This window comes from Zea mays, chromosome 3 (assembly GCF_902167145.1).
Source record: "Zea mays cultivar B73 chromosome 3, Zm-B73-REFERENCE-NAM-5.0, whole genome shotgun sequence".
NCBI classification, from domain to species: domain Eukaryota; kingdom Viridiplantae; phylum Streptophyta; class Magnoliopsida; order Poales; family Poaceae; genus Zea; species Zea mays.
This window is the reverse complement of record NC_050098.1, coordinates 223,383,096-223,405,148: the sequence shown is the minus strand read 5'-3', so window position 1 is coordinate 223,405,148 and position 22,053 is coordinate 223,383,096. Positions and strand designations below refer to the sequence as shown.

The 22,053-nt window shown below is 46.5% G+C and overlaps 1 protein-coding gene and 1 long non-coding RNA gene across 2 annotated transcripts; both read left to right on the top strand.

The window, feature by feature from the left end:
- Window positions 1-252: 252 nt before the first annotated feature.
- LOC118476770 (uncharacterized) lies at window positions 253-5,931 on the top strand. Its single transcript, XR_004857392.1, has 3 exons — window positions 253-307; window positions 3,516-3,518; window positions 5,846-5,931. It is a non-coding gene; the product is annotated as an uncharacterized lncRNA (long non-coding RNA).
- Window positions 5,932-9,740: 3,809 nt separating this feature from the next.
- Window positions 9,741-10,402, top strand: LOC118476769 (vicilin-like seed storage protein At2g18540). Its single transcript, XM_035966481.1, has 2 exons — window positions 9,741-9,980; window positions 10,065-10,402. Exons 1-2 carry the CDS (start codon window positions 9,852-9,854, stop codon window positions 10,359-10,361), a joined length of 426 nt encoding a protein of 141 aa, XP_035822374.1. The 5' UTR covers window positions 9,741-9,851; the 3' UTR covers window positions 10,362-10,402.
- The last annotated feature ends 11,651 nt before the right edge of the window (window positions 10,403-22,053 follow it).

The following is a 22,053-nucleotide window of genomic DNA, read 5'->3' as shown; positions in this document are numbered from 1 at the left end:
ATTACATAAGAGCTACTGAAAATATATGATGCGTATGTCGTGATGAAAGCAAACGGACTGGCTCAGTGGCTCATAAGAGTCCATACGCAGTGCTGAAGACAAGTAGCTCTGGGCAGTATCTGCACTGCAGCACCTTGCCGTTGGACTGGCTTACGATCACGAACCGCGCGCGGCGTCTTCAACTGGCTGACGGCGCCGCCGATCGAGGCTGAAGGTTCGCCTTCCGGAGGACCCGGAGCTCGAGCGCGCCGGGGCGGATTTACGACCGGGGCTGCCTGGGCTGCAGCCCCGGTCGCGGCCCAGTAACGTGTCACAGGCAAGGTGGAGGAAGCTGATATGCAGTTGTCTGAGGATGAGAAGGATACGGCTCGTGTGCAAGACATGACGGAGAAGATGGCTGCGTCGGTGTCCCTGGAGGAGCAGAAGACTATCAAGCGCATGCGGAGGCCCAACGTGCGTGTGTGCGGCCCAGAGTGGCAGGTGTAACGCTCCTGCGTGAGCGCTGTGCGGCCCATGGGGCGGTGTGTGAGTTCCTGCGTGAACTCTGGTGCGTGCGTGGACACGGGAAATAAATATCCCAGCCGAACAGGAGTCTATAAGCAAGTTTAGAACCTTCAGAAATACAAATCCTCCTTTGTCCCTGCCCTATCTCCTTCTTCCTTATTGCCCCTTCTCCATGTATCTACTCTCTCTTACATTTGGTATCAGATAGCCACCGATCTCTCGGGACTGGCGTCAATCTGGATCAACCTCCGACCCACGGCTACGACACCAGATTTCAACGCCGACAAAGCAGGATGGATCAGTCTTCCAAACTGCTGCTGGATGAAATTGAGAAGAAGTTCACGGCTCTGGATCTCAAGTGGGAACAGCGCTTCGTCGACTTCAACCGTACCAAGGAGGAACGCCTGGTCGCCCTTAAGCAATCGAGCGCGGAGCTAGGCAAGTGGCGCCCCAAGATTGAGGCAACCCTGAACGACGTCAAACTTGAGTTGCGGAAGATGAACAAACAGTGGGATCAGGCGATGCTTGACATGGCGAGCGTCGGGCAGGGCCTCCTCGGCAAGCCAGAGCCACCGATCGACCACCACACGCCGATCCTGCAAGCTGACGGCCCCGCTGGGCACCGTGAAGAGTTTCACCACCGGGATCAGGGTTACGGGTCGGTCACGACCTTCATCCCTGCCCCGGTCAAGGGTACGCACACATCTTCTCATCCGCGTTTTCACGGTCCTTTGTTTGATCTATCCAGTAATCGTACTCGGGGATCGGATGTGTTAGCGCGTTCTCTGGGCAAACTTCCTAAGTTGCCATTTCCCATGTTTGACGGTGATAATCCCAGACTCTGGATATCACGCTGTGAAAATTACTTCGACATGTACGAAGTAGAACCCGAAGCTTGGATTAAGGTAGCATCCATGTACTTCTCACCCCAGGTAGCATGCTGGTTCCAAGCCATTGAACGTAAACATCACAATCTGAATTGGCCACTGTTATGTAGGTTGTTACATGATCGTTTTGGTCGTGATCAGTTACAGACCTTGTTACGTCAACTGTTTCGTATACAACAGCAAGGGAGTGTGGCCGAGTACCAGGATCGATTTGTTACTCTTGTAGATCAATTAGCAGTATACGAGTCTGTTCCTGATCCACTGTTTTTTGCCACACGTTTTGTGGAAGGGTTGCGTAGTGACATTCGTGCTGTTGTCATGCTTCAACGTCCTTTGGATTTGGACTCTGCGTGTTCCTTGGCCTTATTGCAGGAAGAGGTGACCCAGCCGTTCATGCGTGCTGATCTGCGCAAGGGTGAATTTCGTGCTTGGCCAAAATCTTCAGCGCCAAGCCCTCTTCCTTTACCACAACCTCCCCAACATACTGGACATAAAATGGGAGTTCCAGAGAAGAAGCTAGATCACTCGTCATCAGTGGACAGTAAGCTGAGTGCCCTTAAAGCATATAGGCGTGCTCGAGGCTTATGTGATCGTTGTGCTGAAAAATGGCACCGTGGCCATACTTGTAATGCAACTGTGCAACTACATGCTCTTCAAGAGGTGTGGGATTTATTGCCTCAGGTGTCTGCTGATGACGTTTCTGCTAATGATGCCCCACCCGATGAATCCATACTAATGTCCATCTCCACTGAAGCTATGTCAGGGTTATCTGCTAAACGATCTATGAGGTTTATGGGTCTTATGCAGGCAGTGGACATATTGATTTTGGTTGATTCAGGAAGCACTAACTCCTTTCTCAGCCAGTCTACAATTTTTAAACTGGGCCTGGAATCGGTGTCCGCAAGTCCTCTGCGTGTTCAGGTTGCAAATGGGGGTTTGTTATCCTGCACAAGAATGGTTCCCCAGGCGGTATGGAATATTCAGGGATACAATTTTGTTCAGGATTTGTATGTGCTGGACTTACCTTCCTTTGATCTCATATTGGGTATGGATTGGCTTGAACGTTTCAGCCCTATGCAGGTTCATTGGCAGCAGAAGTGGTTGTGTATACCGTATCAAGGCATGCAAGTGATATTACATGGGTGTTCTGCTGTTGTGCCAACAGATATTCTGCTGCACATTACTCCTGTCAGTGCATCTCCTATTTCTGCAGATGAGGTTGCTTTAGATCCAGCCATATCTTCTTTGTTGTCCCAGTTTGCTCCTGTTTTTGCCAAACCTACTTCTCTTCCACCTGTTAGGGCTTGTGACCATACCATACCTCTCATTCCTGGAGCCACTTCAGTGAATATAAGACCCTACAGATATCCCCCTGCTTTAAAAGATGAAATAGAAAAACAAGTTGCAGAGATGTTGCAGGCTGGCATTATTAGACCCAGTTCATCTGAATTTTGCTCTCCTGTTTTGTTGGTGAGAAAGAAGGACAGTACTTTCAGGTTTTGTGTGGATTATAGGTACCTCAATGCACTTACTATCAAATGGAAATTTCCTATACCAGTCTTTGATCAGCTTATGGATGAGCTAGCAGGAGCTTCATGGTTTTCCACCTTGGATTTATTGTCAGGATATCATCAAGTTAGACTTAAGCCTGGGGAAGAATTCAAAACAGCGTTTCAAACTCACCATGGGCAGTTTGAATTCCTAGTCATGGCCTTTGGGTTGTATGGAGCCCCAAGTACCTTTCAAAGTGCTATGAACACAACATTATCTCCGTTGCTTCGAAAGTGTGTCATCGTCTTTTTCGATGACATTTTAATATATAGTGCCACCTTTGAAGATCATTTAACACATCTGCAACAGATGCTGTCTCTCTTGCAGCAGGAGAGTTGGTTTGTTAAAATGTCCAAGTGCAAGTTTGCTCAGAGAGAAATCTCATACTTGGGACATGTGATCAGTGCTAGTGGGGTAGCCACTGATCAGACCAAAGTAGCAGTCGTTATGAACTGGCCGACACCCCTTAATGTTAAAGAATTGAGAAGTTTCTTAGGGCTTGCGGGATACTATCGCAAGTTTGTGCGGCACTTTGCTATTATCGCAAAACCACTACATCTACTTCTGAAAAAGGGGGTTATGTTCATATGGACTCCTGATCATGATGTGGCGTTCAGCTCCTTGAAAGCTGCCTTGAGTTCTGCACCTGTCTTAGCACTCCCTGATTTCAACAAAACATTCTGTCTGGAGACGGATGCCTGCAAGAATGGAGTGGGAGCAGTTTTGCTTCAAGAAGGGCACCCTTTGGCTTTCATCAGCAAACCTTTAGGGGTTAAAACCCAGGGACTATCTACTTATGAAAAGGAATATTTGGCTATCTTAGTGGCTGTGGAACAATGGAGACACTATTTGTTACATGCTGAATTTGTCATATTCACAGATCAAAAGAGTCTCATTCACTTAAATGAGCAACGGTTGAATACGCCCTAGCAACAAAAAGTGTTCACTAAACTGCTTGGTATGCAATATAAGATTGTATACAAACAAGGTTCGGAAAACCGTGTGGCTGATGCCTTGTCTCGAAGAGCCCATGCTGCTGTGACATGTTTAGCTGTGTCAGTCTGCTCTCCTCAGTGGTGTCAATCTATTATCGATGGATATTTGCGTGATGAAGATACAAAGCAGCTGCTATCAAAGTTAGTGTTGGATGGTTCTTCAGTGCCTAAGTTTTCCTTGCACGAAGGCCTTCTTAAGTATGACAATCGCATTTGGGTGGGTAACAATACACCTGTACAGCAGCCTATTTTGGAGGCTATTCATAGTTCGGCAGTGGGAGGTCATTCAGGGTTTCCTGTGACATACCATAAACTGAAACAGTTATTTGCTTGGCCTGGTATGAGGAAGTGTGCAAAGAACTTTGTAGCATCTTGTACTGTATGCCAGCAGTCCAAGACTGAAAGGACCAAGTATCCAGGGCTCCTACAACCCCTCCCTGTTCCAGCTGGTGCCTGGCAAACTGTCTCCATGGACTTCGTTGAAGGGTTACCTATGTCTGGCTCCAAGAACTGTGTTATGGTTGTAGTTGACAAGTTTTCAAAGTTCAGTCACTTCATCGCTTTGAAACATCCATTCACTGATTTGGTCGTTGCTAAGGAATTCATGCAACATGTGTATAAACTCCATGGTATGCCAGTGGCCATTATATCTGATCGCGATAGGGTTTTTACCAGTCAGTTATGGCAGTCTTTGTTTCACTTGGCTGGTGTGAAATTGCAGATGAGTTCATCGTACCACCCTCAGACCGACGGTCAAACAGAGCGTGTAAATCAGTGCATGGAAACATTTCTCCGGTGCTTTGTTAATGCTTGCCCTACTAAATGGATTGATTGGTTGTATCTTGCTGAGTTTTGGTATAACTCTAGTAAACATGAATCGTTGGGTTTCTCCCCCTTCGAAGTGCTTTATGGATATACTCCCAAGCCATTCGGTCTGGAGGTGTTTTCAGACTTAACAGCCCCCGTTCTTGATGAATGGCTCCAGGATAAAGTGGTTATGACAGATCTGGTGCGGCAACACCTTGCTCGAGCCCAACTGAGGATGAAATCACAGGCTGACAAACATCGGGTGGAAAGATCCTTTGCAGTCGGTGACTATGTGTATTTACGGTTGCAGCCTTACATTCAGTCTTCCCTGGCACCCAGATCCAATCAGAAGCTTGCCTTTCGTTATTTTGGTCCATTCAAAATTCTCTCCACAGTTGGTGCGGTTGCTTATAAACTTGAGTTGCCGGCTTCATCTCGCATTCATCCTATCTTCCATGTATCACAACTTAAAAAAGCAGTGGCATCTTCGGTTCCTGTTGCTCAGCTGCCTCAGTCTCTGACGGGTTTTCAGGTACCTGAAAGGATTCTGCAGCGTCGCCTGAACGCTGATGGACTGTCTCAAATCCTCATTCAGTGGTCTGGCATGCCCGCGTCTTTGGCTACATGGGAAGATGCGCTGCTGCTTCATCAACGTTTCCCTCACGCACCTGCTTGGGGGCAAGCAGGTTCTCATCGCCGGGGGATTGTCACAGGCAAGGTGGAGGAAGCTGATATGCAGCTGTCTGAGGATGGGAAGGATACGTCTCGTGTGCAAGACATGACGGAGAAGATGGCTGCGTCGGTGTCCCTGGAGGAGCAGAAGACTATCAAGCGCATGCGGAGGCCCAACGTGCGTGTGTGCGGCCCAGAGTGGCAGGTGTAACGCTCCTGCGTGAGCGCTGTGCGGCCCATGGGGCGGTGTGTGAGTTCCTGCGTGAACTCTGGTGCGTGCGTGGACACGGGAAATAAATATCCCAGCCGAACAGGAGTCTGTAAGCAAGTTTAGAACCTTCAGAAATACAAATCCTCCTCTGTCCCTGCCCTATCTCCTTCTTCCTTATTGCCCCTTCTCCACGTATCTACTCTCTGTTACATAACGAGAGAGCGATTTCGTGCCCAGCTCTGCCTCGTGCCCATTACTCAGCCCCGCGCGACTGCGCCTAACCTAAACCAGCCGCCAGCCGTGGAGGATAGGAGGAGATCCAGCCGCCAGCCGTGGAGGACAGGAAGAGACCCAGGTACCCACCGCGGCATTGTACCACCATCCAGGCGCCCACGGCCCCACGCCCGGACGGCCTGACGCCCGCAGCACGCAGCGGCGCAGGCGCGCAGCGCTGCTCGCCTAGTCGCTGGAGGCCAGAGCCGCCGCCCGCTGAGCCGGACCGCCGGACGAGCGGAGCCCGCAGGTCGCAGCGACGCTCACCCCGCCGGCGCCCGGATCCGGAGCACCGCCGTTGTCCAGCCGAGCAACCGTGAGCCGAGCAGAGCAAGGGTTTGTGATTTGAAGTTTTGATTTGATTTGATTATTTATTTGATACTAATCTCATGTTTAATTATAGAAATAAGATGGACATTATGTTTAATTATTGCTTGATGTTTTCAAGGTGGATGGACAGTGGTGGATCTAGGGGTTTAATTTTTTTGTTTGATTTATTTTTTTTTTGTTATAGTCTTAGTAGCCCCCTCTTGCATCAATCCTGGATCCGCCATGGTCTTGGTTTTTCCTGGACCCGACTTCCGCAAAGGCCAGGTCCATGCTGTTGGCGCAGCCGCTCACTCGCTCAGGACGTCTTGGCTGGCGGTGTCGGCGGAGCTCAGCTCCCAGAAGATGACGTAGTGCCCTGGGTCGCTTGATAGGGAGATTGAACTTGTTGGAGCACCGGCGTCGAGTTGCGGAAGCCCGCTATCTTCTTCACAACATCTCTCCCGGCATGTATCGGTATAGACCTATTGGCCCAATGGACCCATAAGCAGAGCAACAGCTCTCCAGTTGCTCCCCCACAGAGGGGTGAAATCTAGATAAGCAAATGACCAAATGTTAGGAAGAACAACGTACGTCACCTCCTGTCGCTGTCTCGAGCAGCTTGGACATCGTTTTGTATTGTAGTCTTTATCATTTATAAAGTAAATTTTAAAATAAGAAATATGATGAGAGATAGAACGAGTTTTCATCTTTTATTTTAAACTTCACTCGGTGATCAATATAGTTTAATGTACTGAGCGAAGTTTAAAGTAGTGAAGGATCTTCCCACTCTTCCTCCAAGGTGCGGAATGCGTGGACGAGGCTGTGTGCGCGAACGGCGAGAAATAAAAAGACAAACCGAACTTGGTCCCGAGTAGATTAGCCCGGCACATAGCAGATGGCGGTACAGGGGGACTGGTGGAAGTCGGGGCCGAAGATGACTTCGTCAGGACTGCAGCACTGGGACATGATCTCCTTCGTTGCTTTATAACGCACAGATTAGATTAGATTAGGCTACGTGTCGTGAACTTTGCCATGAAATGGGTGGAGGAAACAAGCACATGTGGATACCTAACAGAGCCAAAACAACCAAAGAAGGCAATCCCTACGAATTACATGTCGGCGGACGACAGAAAAGCACACAGCGTCAATGTCTGGCCACGCCACGCCACATCGCCCCTGCGTGGTCCTGGTCCCTGCTTAGGGCTGATTTGGTGATTAGGGATCCCTAGGGGATCCATGGGGAGGAATTCCCTTGCAATTCAATTTTGAATAGCAAGAGGATTTCTTCCCCTCGGGATCCCCGGTCACCAAATCAATGGATACAGGGTGCAAAAACCCTACCCTTCCTCGGAATACCCGTTGTGATTGCTGATTGGACCAATGTTCCTTCATGGAGACCTAAACGGGGAGAGTTGCACACAGTCCAGAACAACATTTTTTTACAGCCCAACCAAACAAACAGACCCTTCAGCAGAGAGTGAACGGACCAATGTGCCTTTATGGAGATACAGATACTCACGTTGGTAGAGTTTTTGTGTCATGTTTCATGCCAAGTTCGCGAGACGCCGACAACCACACGTGCTTTTATTTCCTGTTTTGCGAACCCAAATGCATTCGTCGTACTCGCTAGGTGTCAGATCCAACCTGTCGACACAACAATGTTGTTTGCAAGCCAAAATCCCTGAGAAGGTGGCAGCGTTTCCACCAGGTAGGTAGTAGGGACCATGTGGGCTAGTCTAGGAGCCCAACAAGATGAGGGGATTGGAGATACTAAAATATCTATAATTCTATCCGGTTTTGTGGTTCCTAAACTAGCCTTGTATGATGCCCATGTATAATGTGTACAAGTGAACGTTCGACCTGGTACGGGCCCGACGAAGTATGGTCCGGGTTGAGCCACTTAGACACGATTAGAAAATTGGATCGAGCCTTTTAAAAGCCCACGGGCTCGTTTCCATGCATGAGCCTGGCCCGCGTTGGGCTTAAAAGGTCGGCCTAGTCCGGTAAGCACGTTTTAGTAAAAAAACGGATCAAACGAACCAAGCGCTAAATAAGTTAGACCGCCAGCCTACCGTGAACAACTCTTTATTCACATCCGACCCCGTTTATTCGTATCGGGCTAGCCTAGATCCGCTTATTCATAACGAGTATTCCGAGACCATATAAAACGGACCGTGCTAGACCGAGCTTGTACTAGACCACAAAAGGCGAGTTTCAGTCCGCACCTCGTGCTTCGTGTATATCTATACCTATACAATGCAAGTACAAGTACAGTACCTAGAATTCTAGAAAGACCCTCCACGTCACCGAATACTAGAATAGACACGAGCATATTTTCTCCGCCATTTCCAAACCTTTTTTAGACAAAAGCGAGACCTCGCCACACGTCGACAGAAAACAAACAATAAAAACCCCCCACTAGTGCGCCCCCAGATCAACTTTCCAACACGGCAAGGTTAGGTGTGTCCGTGTGTGCCTAGATCGGTCCGCCATTCCGTTCCGTCGAACAGGTTAAACTAGTTGCTGCGTGCCTGCGTTCGGTCCCCGTGCTGGCCACGCGTTCGTCACTTGTTTTTCTGCATTCCCCTCTCTCATGTTGGCTCGTGCGTGTTGTTTCTGGTGCTAAATTCTAGCATTATTTTTGTGTGTGTGTGTGTGCGCTTGTCGTTGTCGGCCAGTGTACTTTGGCCTATCGCTATCGGTCTGGGATCCAGACCAGGAGGGGTATATCCCTAAGCATATTCGCTGGACACTGGGTAACCAGCCAAAAGGAGACAGCGTCGTTTCCGGTGGTGCCAACGAGGGCACGCGTACCCAATGCAGTCCGCTCTACCTATAGTTTTATACAGTCCAAGTATATATATATATATATTTTGTACCTATAAACGTCATTGTGCAACCTACATCTTCTCATCTTTTTCTTCCGAGAAGCTGGCCTGAAGCTGTGAAACGTACACCATTTGCGTTGGTTACCACCTGTCTGATTCGCTGCAGCAGAAACGGAATGGGAGAGAATGACGGATGGCCATTTTTTTTATAATATCTAGACGCCCGACAGCGACACGAAGATCCGTCTCGGCCCGGCCCGGCCCACAAACGTCCTTGGATATTCCCCAATTTTTTTGCAAATTGGCCCTTTTCGGGTTTTTTTCCCACAATTACGCCCCTGGCAATTTCATTTCAAAAAATGGACTCTATGCTCGGCGCCGTCATCATTGGCGTCGAGCTTCTGTGTGCCGGCGCCAATAATATTGGCGCTTATACGTCAGACGGCGGTGTGACCTGGATCTACGTGGCACGTACCTCGGCGCCATAGATCTTGGCGCCGAGGTAGGCGTCCGGTCAACGACGCCTACCTCGGCGCCAAGATCTATGGCGCCGAGGTACGTGCCTATAAATAGTACCCTACGTCTGGCTTGTTGCTGTGCTCATTCCAATTCTTCTAAACTAGAGATATCGTCTGATTTATAGGATGTCTAGGCGTGGTAAATATGCTAAACCAAGGTAAGTTTTGGATCCGCCTCTTATTTTGTGAGTCTATTATATTTCTGATTGTTATAGAGTTTATGGAAATTTAGGAAGGGTCCTTTGACCGGAACTGCCTTCGACCCGCTGCCTTTGCCAAGTGGTGTTCCAGTGCCTATGTGTTTTTGTGGTGATCCTTGTAAGGTCGATAAGTCTGAAGATCATGACACCTATCGACAGAGGTATTGGATGTGTGCTAACTTTGCATTTGAGCCAACTATTGTTCAACGTCGGATGAATTTAATGGTGAGAATAGTCTTGTAATATGTTTACAATTTGTGAATGTTTTTGTAAATGTTTTTTTCGTACTAATAATTGCATATTTTGTAGACTCCTCCACCGCTATGTGATTTTGAGCAGTGGATTGACACAGAAATATCAGAGAAAGACAAGAAGTGGTTGGAGAATCTTCAAAAGTGGGATGCAGAGGACAAAGAGAGGATGGAAAAAAGACGAGAGGAGCTTGCTGCCGAGCAACAACGTGAAGACGAAGAGAAAATGAGGCGTGTTGCTGAATGCAGGGAAGATAAGGAGAAGAAGCTTGAGCGTGCACGTCGTGCAAAAGAAGCAATGGAGGAGAACCCTGATGCATTTCGCAAAGGCAAATGGCCCCGTTGTACTCAGTAGTATTGGTGTTTTATTTGAAGTTATGTAATAATGAACTTATTATTCGGTATTATGTATTGTCGAATAATGATATTTCGTAATGAATTACCTTCAAATTGATGAAAAATTACATAAATACATAATTGATGAAAACTAGATTTAAAGCAATTCTTGAAGGCGACTTGAAGCAATTGAAATAGATAATCAACACACTGAAAGCAATTGATACATAAGAGTTTTCTAGTAGTGCTCCCACATTCCAAATTGAGTTGACCCTTCCCCATAGTATCCTCCCATTGTTGGTGTCTGCTGTGGGTGCGGTGGAGACGACGGAGGACCAACATTCTTGTTGTGACAAGGGCAGCAACAATATGGATCTGGGCATACTTGCACCTGTGAAGCACCACCATTGTTTTTGTCTCTTTCTTCCTCATCATTTCTGTTGCTTACTTCTCTCTCTAGATCAAATATCTTATTCTGTAGGTAGGATATGTATTCCGCATGAGGAAAAATCGGACGAGGATCTACCCAACGAGTGAACCCACAATTCTCCTTGACCAATGAATGCTGCATAAATGTTTATAGTTAGTTTCACTGAACAACAAAAGTATTTAGAACAAAGGACTAGAAATTAATTTGTACATATGCATAAGGACATCTGAAGAAACGCTGGCCTCCATCAATTCCACCCTCAACGAACATCTGCACCAAGCAATCCTCGCCATGCATGCACTTCGGCCAATCTTCTCTCCTATTATCGTAGGACCTAAGTCTAACCTCTTTGTTGAAATCTTTTTTACTTTGAACTGGAAAGTTAAAAACTGCCTCTTCAAAAAAATCTGGACCAAGAGGGCCCTCAAAACACATTGGAGTTAACTTCCCTCCATCCTTTCGTCTCTCATTTACCGCACCCTTGCCCCTAGAAGACCCTGAAGCCATTGTATTGCACAATGAAGCAAATGTACAAAGGATCGTGTATATATAGGCTAAAGGATAGATAGTGTAATAGATTATAAACATCAGATATGTACAAAAACTCTGAAAAGGCTATGTTCTTGTTCTGACTGTGAAAGGATCACGATGCCCAAGAGGGGGGGGGGGTGAATTGGGCTTTTCTAAAAATCAACACTAATTAAAACCTAAGCAAGAGCTAAACAAGAGCCCAACTTCACCCCAACAACTAGCACTAAGAATATACTACTAGAAATGTAACAAAGCTAAGATAATACTTCAAATACTTGCTAAACAAATACACAATGTAAAGTGCTTGAATTAAGTGCGGAATGTAAAGCAAAGTTTAGAAGACTCCTCCAATTTTTCCCGAGGTATCGAAGAGTCGGCACTCTCCACTAGTCCTCGTTGGAGCACCCGCGCAAGGGTATCGCTCCCCCTTGGTCCTCGCAAGAACCAAGTGCTCACTATGAGATGATCCTTTGCCACTCCGGCGCGGTGGATCCCTCGAGACCGCTTACAAACTTGAGTCGGGTCACCAACAAGATCTTCACGGTGATCACCGAGCTCCCAACGCCACCAAGCCGTCTAGGTGATGCCGATCACCAAGAGTAACAAGCCATAGACTTTCGCTTGACCAAGAGAAGCCTAATGCAAGTGGTGTGTGCTCTAGGTGGCTCTCACTAGCGCTAATGAGGAACAAGCGCGGATTATGATTCTCTAATCTCCTCACTAGGCTTTTGGTGCTTGCAATACTCTACCAAGGTGCTGGAATAAATGTGGAGTGCAAGACATTGAATATGGTGGGTGGAGGGGGTATAAATAGCCCTCACCCACCAACTAGCCGTTGCAGGCAATGTGCTGCGCGATGGCGCACCGGACAGTTCGGTGCGCCACCGGTGCGCCAACGGTGCGCCACCGGTGCGCCAACGGTCACTTCCAACGGCTAGTTCTGACAGCTAGCCGTTGGACTCATGGCGCACCGGACAGTCCGGTGTGGTGTCCGGTGTGCCACTAAAATTCAACTTCAAACTCTGCGCTCTCGGGTTTCTGGGAAGGTAAAAACACTGCCGTGGACCAGCCTGGCCCCACCTGGCAGAGGGTGCACCGGACAGTCCGGTGCACACCGGACAGTCCGGTGCCCCAAAGCCAGAAACTCTAAGTCTTGTTTTTCAGCTGATTTTCAAATCGGTTTTCGCTCTAACTTGTGTGTGAGTTCTAGAGTGACACCTAGCACTGTATATGAGTGTGATTGTGCACCAACACTACACTAGAACTCTCTTGGTCAAACTACTCATCGACAACCCCTCTTTATAGTACGGCTAAAAGAGAATAAAAGACCTAACTAAATCGCGAGTGTCCACATCTCCTTGACACTCGGACTATTTAGACCTTCACCTTTTGTTCCGTCGTTTTAGCCGTCGCTTCGAGTTCTTATCTCCGGGATTGTTTTCACCGTTGTAGTACTTCTACCTGTCATGCGACCTAACTTACCATTTGTCTCTGCAAAACACACGTTAGTCACATATAATATTACGTTGTCATTAATCACTAAAACCAACCAGGGGCCTAGATGCTTTCAATCTCCCCCTTTTTGGTGATTGATGACAACCCTACAAGTTTTGAGAGAGTAGTTTGTGTTGAAGTTTCTGTCAATAGAAAGAATGGTTAGTTATACTCAGTAATCTTTGACAGAAAGAATGTGTACCATAATAATAAGAGTGAGCGCATACACATCATAAGATTCTTGTTCATATAAAAGAGAAAGTAAATTAATGAAACAAGAGCTGGAAGACTGGTGATATGATATAAGGTGAAAACATAGTACACACAGTCAAACATACGCAACGAGAGTATATGACGAGTTTGTGAGCCAAAAACATAAAGCTAGTACAGAGAGTAGCAAGCACAAATATTACATCAAAAGGACACTGACTCTCTACTAACTCTCTAACTCCCCCTAGCTCTCACAACTCATATCTCTCCCCCTTTGGCATCAAACACCAAAAGGGACCTGAACCTAAACATCTGAAGCAGGAGGAGGCGGCGGGGGCGCAACCGGTCGAGGTCGAGGTAGCAGAGCGAACGCCGACGGAGGGTCAGAGTCAGTCTCGGATCCAGGATCTGCGGTAGAAGCTGGAGCTGGTACTGACTCGGACGCAGGCAGCGCTGCAGGAGCTACCGGAACAGAAGCGGTCACAGATACTGCCACAGCGGTAGTGGTAACAGCAGATGCTGGTGGCACTGGCGGCTGCGGGCAGACAGAGCTGAGAACCGGAGAAGTGAACGCCAAGGTGACCAGCCGGAGCGGAGAGGTACCAGCAGGGGGTGCAGACAAGATCGAAGGCACCACAGGAGCGTGAAGCGAAGAAGGCGGAGCAGACTGAACCGGAGGTGCTGAGATACCAGAATGCTGAAGCATGAGGGCCATGAATGCCCTATTCTCTGCCCTATCATGAATAAGCTGCTGCTGAAGTGCATCCTGCCTGTCCTGCATGCTCTAAAACATCGAGAGCATCGTCTCGGATAACCGGGCCTGCTCGGCTGCCAGGTTGGCCAGAATCGCCGCAAGAGCAGGGTCCATAGCCGGAGGAGGAGCAGGGGCAGCACGAGAACTCCCAGCCTCATGATCATGGGAGCGTGGAGGCATAGGAGGCGGAGGCGGAGGAGGAATCCCAAAATCATCATCATCATCATCATCATCATCATCAGCTGCTGGACCCTGGGTGTCAAACTGTCGAAGTGCTGCATCCTCGGCCTGAGTGTCAAACACAGGAGCATAAGCTGGCACTGGAATCTCAGGAGCAGGACGGTAAGATCCAAACACAAGGCGTGAGGCCTCGAGGGTGCTCTGAAATCGAGGTGGCTGAATCAGCTGCGCAAAGATATGGCATAAGTAGTGAGCATAAGGTAGCTGCCGTCGAGCACGAATCCCATCCAGAACAGTGTCCTCGATCTCACAGATCAGGAAGTCCACAACATCAAACTGTGAGTGGGATACCAGGGCACCAAGGAGCCAAAGCTGAATATGAGTGGTAGCCTCCCTGTATCCCATCCTTGGCAGGAGTGTCCGTCTGATAAGCTCATATAAGTACTTCGCTGCTGTAGTGAAGTCTGCTGGAGAACGTCGCGACCCATCTGTGAAAGGCGGGCGGAACAGAGCCACGACGTGAGCTGTCCCTGGAGCAACACCGCCGTGAGGGCGACAGGGAGGATCAGAAGTACCGTAGCAGAGGCTGTGAAGGCGAGTAGTCGACTCAGGGAATCCAAAAAGCTGTCGGATCTGACTAGCAGTGATCGTGACATCCTCGCGCTCAAAGCGAAACCTCACCCACTGATGATCCGGGTCAATCCAAACAGAGGCATAGAAGACACGGACCCACTCCTCAACATATCTGCCGCTGATAGTCAGAAAGGACAGAAGGTCTGGCAAATAGGTGAGATGCGCCTCAGACTCAGCACCGGCTGCTAGCAAGAAAGCTGGAAGGTCCAATAGGCGGTGCACTCGCAGCGCAATCTGAGCAGACATCTGAGCCCTGAAGAATGACTCCTGAATCCGTGTGCTGAAAAGAACTCCTGCTGCTGGGTCTCTCTGAGCTGGTAGCCAGGACTCCACGGGTACGTACCTGAACCGACGTACCCGGGCTGCAGTAGCACGCTGAAGATCAAACAAACGAGGATCCGAAACCAGAGGACAGACCTCAGTCTCATCAAGCTCCTGGAAGCGAGGTGGAGGGACAGGAGGAGCTGAAGCGGGAGCGGGGGCAGGGGAAGCAGTGGAAGCTGGCGTAGTGCTGGTAGTGGGTATGGCGGTGGAGGTGGATGGAGCAATAGGAGTGACTGGAGCAGGCAGAGTGGGTGGCGGAGTGGAAGCGAAGGTGTGAGTGGAGGAGCGAGACCGGGAGGCGAGACGACGAGCACGGAAAGCAATCTGATCTGATGGAACATCCGGCTGATCTCCAAGTGCTGTCTGTGCAGCGGCTGCTGCAGCAGCTGCTGCTGCACGAGCCTCTCTGTCCAAACGCCGCTTCTTGCGGCCTTCCTGCTGCTCCAAAAAGACAGTCTTGCCCTTCACCTGCCTGAATGGGCGACGAGGGTCCTCATCGTCGCCACCCCCTGATGCCGACGCATTCTTCGTGCGCGGCATCCTGAACTAAAGTCTGCAAATGAGATAGAGAGACTAAGCACAGAGCAAAAGTGACCGATAGATTTAGCAATGAGTGAGATGTCTACCTGGAAAGCTCACACAAGAGGTGACGATCCAGGCAGGACGGGAGACGGCACACGGTCACACAAGGTCACTGAAATGACAGAAGAGGTGAGCACGTATTAGTCACATAGTCATAAGCATATGAAATGTGAATAAATACATACACAGAGAGATATGGCACGAGACAGGACGATCAATAAGTCAAACGACGTGAAAACGGTGTTTGACAGACAAATAGAGACATAGGATGATTGGAATTTGAATTGAGGCACGAAATGATGTGGGATTGAGCCAATACTTCACGAATAGGTTTATATAGGTCAATATGAGTGAAGTGTGTGCTTGGTTTGAATTTAGGCGAAGAAATAGGGTTTTGGGCATACGGCTCGGAAACGATCGCGCAAAACGGGAATTTTGGTGAAATTTAAGCCTGGGATCTCGGATTGGCGTGAAATTTGGCAAGTAGGTTACTGGAAGTGTGGTGAAAGTGCCTGAAAAATTTGGGTTCAATTGGAGCAAGTTTGGCTAGTTTGGGCATTTCACCGAGCACATGGTGTGCGAGGAGTTAGGGTTTTAGGAATATGGCCATTTGAGGTGGGAATGCCCTCCCGAAGGAGCTAAAAGCAAGCAGGGATACACAATAGAGATACTTGAACTCATTTCACCAACTGGATTCATCGGATTTCACAGAAATTAGAAGATTTGCAAAAGGTGTGGTGTACTGCCTAAGAGCCAGAGAGATGGAGAGGCAGAGGAGGGGGGACCTGCTCACCGAGGGGGAAGAAGTGCTTGGCGAGGTCGCCGGAAGATCGCCGGAGATGGAGGTCGCCGGAGAGAGCGGGTCGTCGGCGGGGAAGGAAATCACCAAGAACAGAGAGGCTGGCGGCTGGCTGGGAAAAGAAAGAGGCCTCTGGCCTGGCTCGGGCTGGAGGCCGTTTTTTAAAACGCGAGATGGGCACACCGGACAGTCTACAGTGCCTGTCCGGTGCACACCGGACAGCGCACAGTAGCTGTCCGGTGAACCACCGGACAGCGCACAGAAAAAGAGGAATTTTGCGCGCGGCTGCCGGTGCACCGGACATTGCACAGTGCAGTGTCCGGTGCACACCGGACTGTCCGGTGAGCCCAGACAGAGGGGAGTTTGGAAAATTTTGAATTTTTCTATCTAACTCCTAACCAAACCAAATCCCAACTTATAAACACACAAAAGAACACTTGTTGGGACAGGTATTGGCACCCTCATATGCTTTTCAAAATATTTTGCCATAGGCTAGATAATTTTTAGAGAAAATAGGCAAATGGTGAAATTTGCATTTTGGTTTGCACTAGGGGTTTTCATGAGTGATTTGAGTTTTGAATACTCCCCCTAAGTGCAGTACCTCATGCATATTTCAAGAACCAATAATTGCATGAAAGTAAGAATTTAAGTGCTAAAAGCTTAAAAACTAAGACTTGTCAAGTTTGACCCGAGTTAAGCTTTTTCACTCGCTTTGTTGGCGGTTATCTCAACTAGGTTAGACAAGTCCTAGATGCAATACAAGGAATTTAAATATGCAATGCAAGTGACAACACCATTTGACATTTCACATAAAATTTCTGAGATCAAGGATATTTAGTTCATTCCTCAACATGCAAAAGCGGGTCTTATCAAGTGGCTTAGTGAAAATATCCGCTAATTGATCTTCCGACCTCACTCCTTCTAAAATGATATCTCCTTTAGCAACATGATCTCTAAGGAAGTGATGACGGATATCAATGTGCTTGGTGCGAGAGTGTTGTACAGGATTATTAGCAATTTTAACATCACTCTCATTATCACACAACAAAGGTACTTTTTCTAGAACTACGCCATAGTCTAGAAGAGTTTGCTTCATATATAAAATCTGTGTGCAACAAGCACCTGCGGCAATGTATTCCGCTTCGGCAGTTGACAAGGCAACACTATTTTGCTTTTTGGATGTCCATGAAACTAGTGATCTACCAAGCAGATGGCATCCCCCAGAAGTACTTTTCCTATCAATTTTGCAACCGGCATAATTCAAATCGGAATAGCCAATTAAATCAAAAGTAGCTCCTTTGGGATACCACAGACCAACGCTTGTGGTGTGCTTGAGATACCTAAGAATTCTCTTAACAGCGCGAAGATGAGCTTTCTTAGGATTAGATTGAAATCTAGCACACATGCAGACACTAAACATAATATCGGGCCTAGATGCGGTAAGGTATAATAAACTACCAATCATAGAACGGTAGAGAGTTTGATTAACCGGGTTACCTCCCTCATCTAAGTCGAGATGTCCATTTGTAGGCATGGGGGTCTTGATTGGTTTGCACTTCTCCATGTTGAATCTTTTCAACAAGTCTTTGGTATACTTCTCTTGTGAGAGAAAGTTACCATCTTTCATTTGCTTGACTTGAAAGCCGAGGAAGTATGTTAGCTCACCAATCATTGACATCTCGAACTCCTTCGACATCAACTCACCAAATTCCTTGCAATGACAGTCATTTGTCGAGCCAAAGATTATATCATCAACATATACTTGACAAATGAAAATATCACCGTTATGTTTCTTTGTGAAGAGAGTTGTGTCGACGGTCCCGATTTTGAAGCCCTTTTCGATGAGGAAGTCGCGAAGACGCTCATACCAAGCCCTTGGAGCTTGCTTTAGCCCATATAGCGCCTTGGACAACCTGTAAGCATGGTTAGGATATCTAGGGTCTTCAAATCCAGGCGGTTGCTCAACATATACAAGTTCATTTATGAAGCCATTTAAAAATGCACTTTTTACATCCATTTGATAAAGTTTTATATCATAGCATGATGCATATGCAAGTAGGATACGGATGGCTTCCAGTCGAGCAACCGGTGCAAAGGTCTCTCCAAAATCTAAGCCTTCAACTTGAGAGAATCCCTTTGCGACAAGTCTTGCCTTGTTTCTTACAATCACACCTTGATCATCTTGTTTGTTTCTGAACACCCACTTTGTTCCAATGATTCTTGCATCTTGTGGGGGCTTCTCCAGGGTCCAAACTTCGTTACGGGTGAAGTTGTTAAGTTCTTCATGCATGGCATTCAACCAGTCCGGATCCTGTAGCGCCTCATCTATACAAGTAGGCTCAACACAAGACACAAAAGAGTGATGTTCAATAAAATTAGCATGTCTATGTGATCGAGTAATAACCCCTTGTGAAGGACTCCCGATGATTTGGTTCTGAGGATGAGCTTGAAGTAGTGATGAGTTTCTCCTGTCAACCACTTGGGAAGAAGATCCTGGAGCATCAACATCTTCGGCTTGTACCCTTGCTTGTTCATGAGAGACAAATGTATCTTCATTTGCATGCCTCTCATCTTTTTCATCATCTTGTGGTACATTTGATGAAGAAGGCCTGTCAATGATTTGCACCTCTTCTTCATCTTCTTTTGGTTTGATAGCTCCAATAGGCATGTTCTTCATTGCTTCCCTAAGTGTCTCATCACCTACATCATCAAGATTTTCAAGTGCTCCTTGGGAGCCATTAGTCTCATCAAATTCCACATCATATGTTTCTTCTACCACGCCAGTGGCATGGTTGAATACTCGATATGCTTTGGATTTTAATGAATAACCCAAAAGAAAACCAATATCACAACGTCTTTGAAACTTCCCTAGATGATGGCGTTTTTTGTAGATGTAGCATTTGCACCCAAACACCCGGAAGAAAGAGACGTCTGGCTTTTTCCCATTTAGCAGTTCATAAGGAGTCTTCGCAAGTAGCCGGTGAGGAAATAGCCTGTTTGATGCATAGCAAGCAGTGTTGACAGCTTCGGCCCAAAACCTCTCCGGCGTGTTATACTCATCAATCATTGTTCTTGCAAGAGTGATCAAGGTCCTATTTTTCCTTTCAACAACTCCATTTTGTTGAGGTGTATACGTGGCAGATACTTCATGCTTGATCCCAATTTCATCACAGTACTCATGAATGTTGGTGTTGTCAAATTCTTTGCCATTGTCACTTCTAATCTTCTTAATCTTGCAATCAAATTCATTTTGTGCTTTCTTGGCAAACTTCTTGAATATAGATGCAACTTCAGATTTGTCATGGAGAAAGAACACCCAAGTGTATCTTGAGAAGTCATCAACAATCACTAGACAGTAGAGGTTGCCACCGGCACTGACATAATTTGTAGGTCCAAATAAATCCATATGAAGTAGTTCCAGTGGCCTTGATGTTGACATGAAAGCTTTAGTAGGATGTGTATTAGCAACTTGCTTTCCAGCTTGACATGCACTGCATGGCTTGTCTTTTTCAAACACCACATCCTTTAATCCTCTAACCATATCTTTCTTTAATACCTTCTTGAGTGTGCTCATCCCAACATGTGCAAGCCTCCTATGCCAAAGCCATCCAAGAGAAGCTTTGGTGAAGAGGCAAGTTCTTAAGTCTGCATCTTCTGAAGTGAAATCCACTAAGTAGAGGTTGTTGTATCTAAATCCCTTGAATACCATTGATTCATCATCCATTTTTGTTACAATAACCTCTGATGGAGTGAATAAGCATTGAAGTCCAAGATCACAGAGTTGTCCCACTGATAATAAATTGAAACTCAAAGGTGCAACTAAGAGAACATTTGATATTGATAAGTCATTTGAGATTGCCACCTTGCCAAGTCCTTGTACTTTTCCTTTTGAGTTGTCTCCAAATGTGATTTTATCTTGACCATCAACATTCTCATCTAATGAGGTGAACATCCGTGGGTTGCCTGTCATATGTTGTGTGCATCCACTGTCAATAACCCAATGGCTCCCACCGGTCTTGTAGTTCACCTACATTCAAAGACAATTCAAGCTTGAGTTTTGAGAGCCCTATATTGCATAGGACCAGTGACTCTCTCAATTAAGGACTTTGCCACCCAGATTTGTCTAGGTCTACTCTTATTTGGTGGACCTAGGAATGTAACTTTAATCTTTCCATTTGCAACCTTTCTTAGAACATAGTGAGCATTGAAAGCAAATGGTCTTGAGTGCTTAGGCAAGGGAGTTGGTGGTTTAGCTTTGCAGTTGTGGGCAAAATGACCTTCATTTCCACACTCAAAGCATTTGATAGGCTTGTGAGTCTGCTTTGGCTTGTATTGAGTGATAGCTTTCTTTTGCACAAAAGCATTGTATCCAATACCACTCTTGTTATTTTTTATAACAGTGTTCATAAGCAGCTCATTTTGGAGGTATTGACCCTTGTTGAACTTTTGCACACTTGTTGCAAGATGTTCATTTTCACTTTTTAGTTTCTTGACCTCATTCTTAAGCCTTTGATTATCCACTGCCAACTCATTGTTGAAATCATTGTTCTCAATAGCAACTTTTCCTCTAGTAGTTGCATCAGTCAAATAATTCTTCAATTTTTGGTTGTCTAAAGTCAGGACTTCAACTTTTTCAGTCAATTCATCATGTAGACTAGTTTGCTCTTCTTGAATCAAATCATCACATGAGGTTGCTACATCAAGCTTAACAACAGGGTTAATAGCCTCATGTGTTTTGCAAGATAAAAGTTCATTTTCAACAAGAAGATTGTCATGATCAAATTTAATTTGAGTATAGTCTTCCTTGATCTTAACTAGTCTATTTTGCAACTCCCTATTAGCTTCATTTAATTTGTCATATTTCTCCTTAGCATCTTTTAGGGAGTTTGTGAGCTCATTTACAGTTGATGACATAGTTTTATTTTCTTCTTTTATTTCATCACTAGCCTTTATAACTATGTCATACTTGGCATTTAAAGATTCATTTTCATTTTTCAACCTATCACATTTAGCTTTTGACTTTCTAATGATTTGAGTATATTCTTTAAGTAAGTCAGCTAACTCATCATATGAAGGTGAAGCAAATTCTTCATCACTATCACTATCACTAGCATCATCAATATCATTTTGTACCTTTCGTTCACCCCTAGCCATAAGGCACAGGTGAGAAGTGGATGATGGCGATGGTGGTGGTGAAGAGAAGTCCCCGGCGATGGCCGCAACTTTTTCATCATCCTCTTCTTCACTTGAAGAAGATCCACTTGATGATTCGACGTCGGTGAGCCAGTCGCCAACAATATAGGCCTTTCCATTCTTCTTCTTGTGGAATCTCTTTTGCTTCCCATCCTTCCTCTTGAAGAATTTCTTTTCCTTCTTTTCATCATCACTGTCATCTTCCTTCTTGCCCTTGAACTTGTTCTTCTTGGGCTTGTTGCATTGATGAGCAAGATGACCAAGCTCACCACAGTTGTAGCAGTCCATCTCAGAAATGGGCTTTCTTTTGTTGGAAAAGAACTTCTTCTTTCTTGAATCAAATTTGATGCCTTCTCTATTTAGCTTCTTCAACATCTTGGTGGTCTTCCTTACCATCAAGGCAATGTTTGCATCAAGGTCATCATCACTTGAGGATTCTTCCTCAACTTGTATTTTCGCTTTTCCCTTTCTTTCATGATTTGCTTTGAGAGCCAAATCCTTTCTTTTGGAAGATGATTCTTCTTTGTTGATGTGCATGTACATCTCATGAGCATTGATCTTTCCCAAAATTTGTGTAGGTG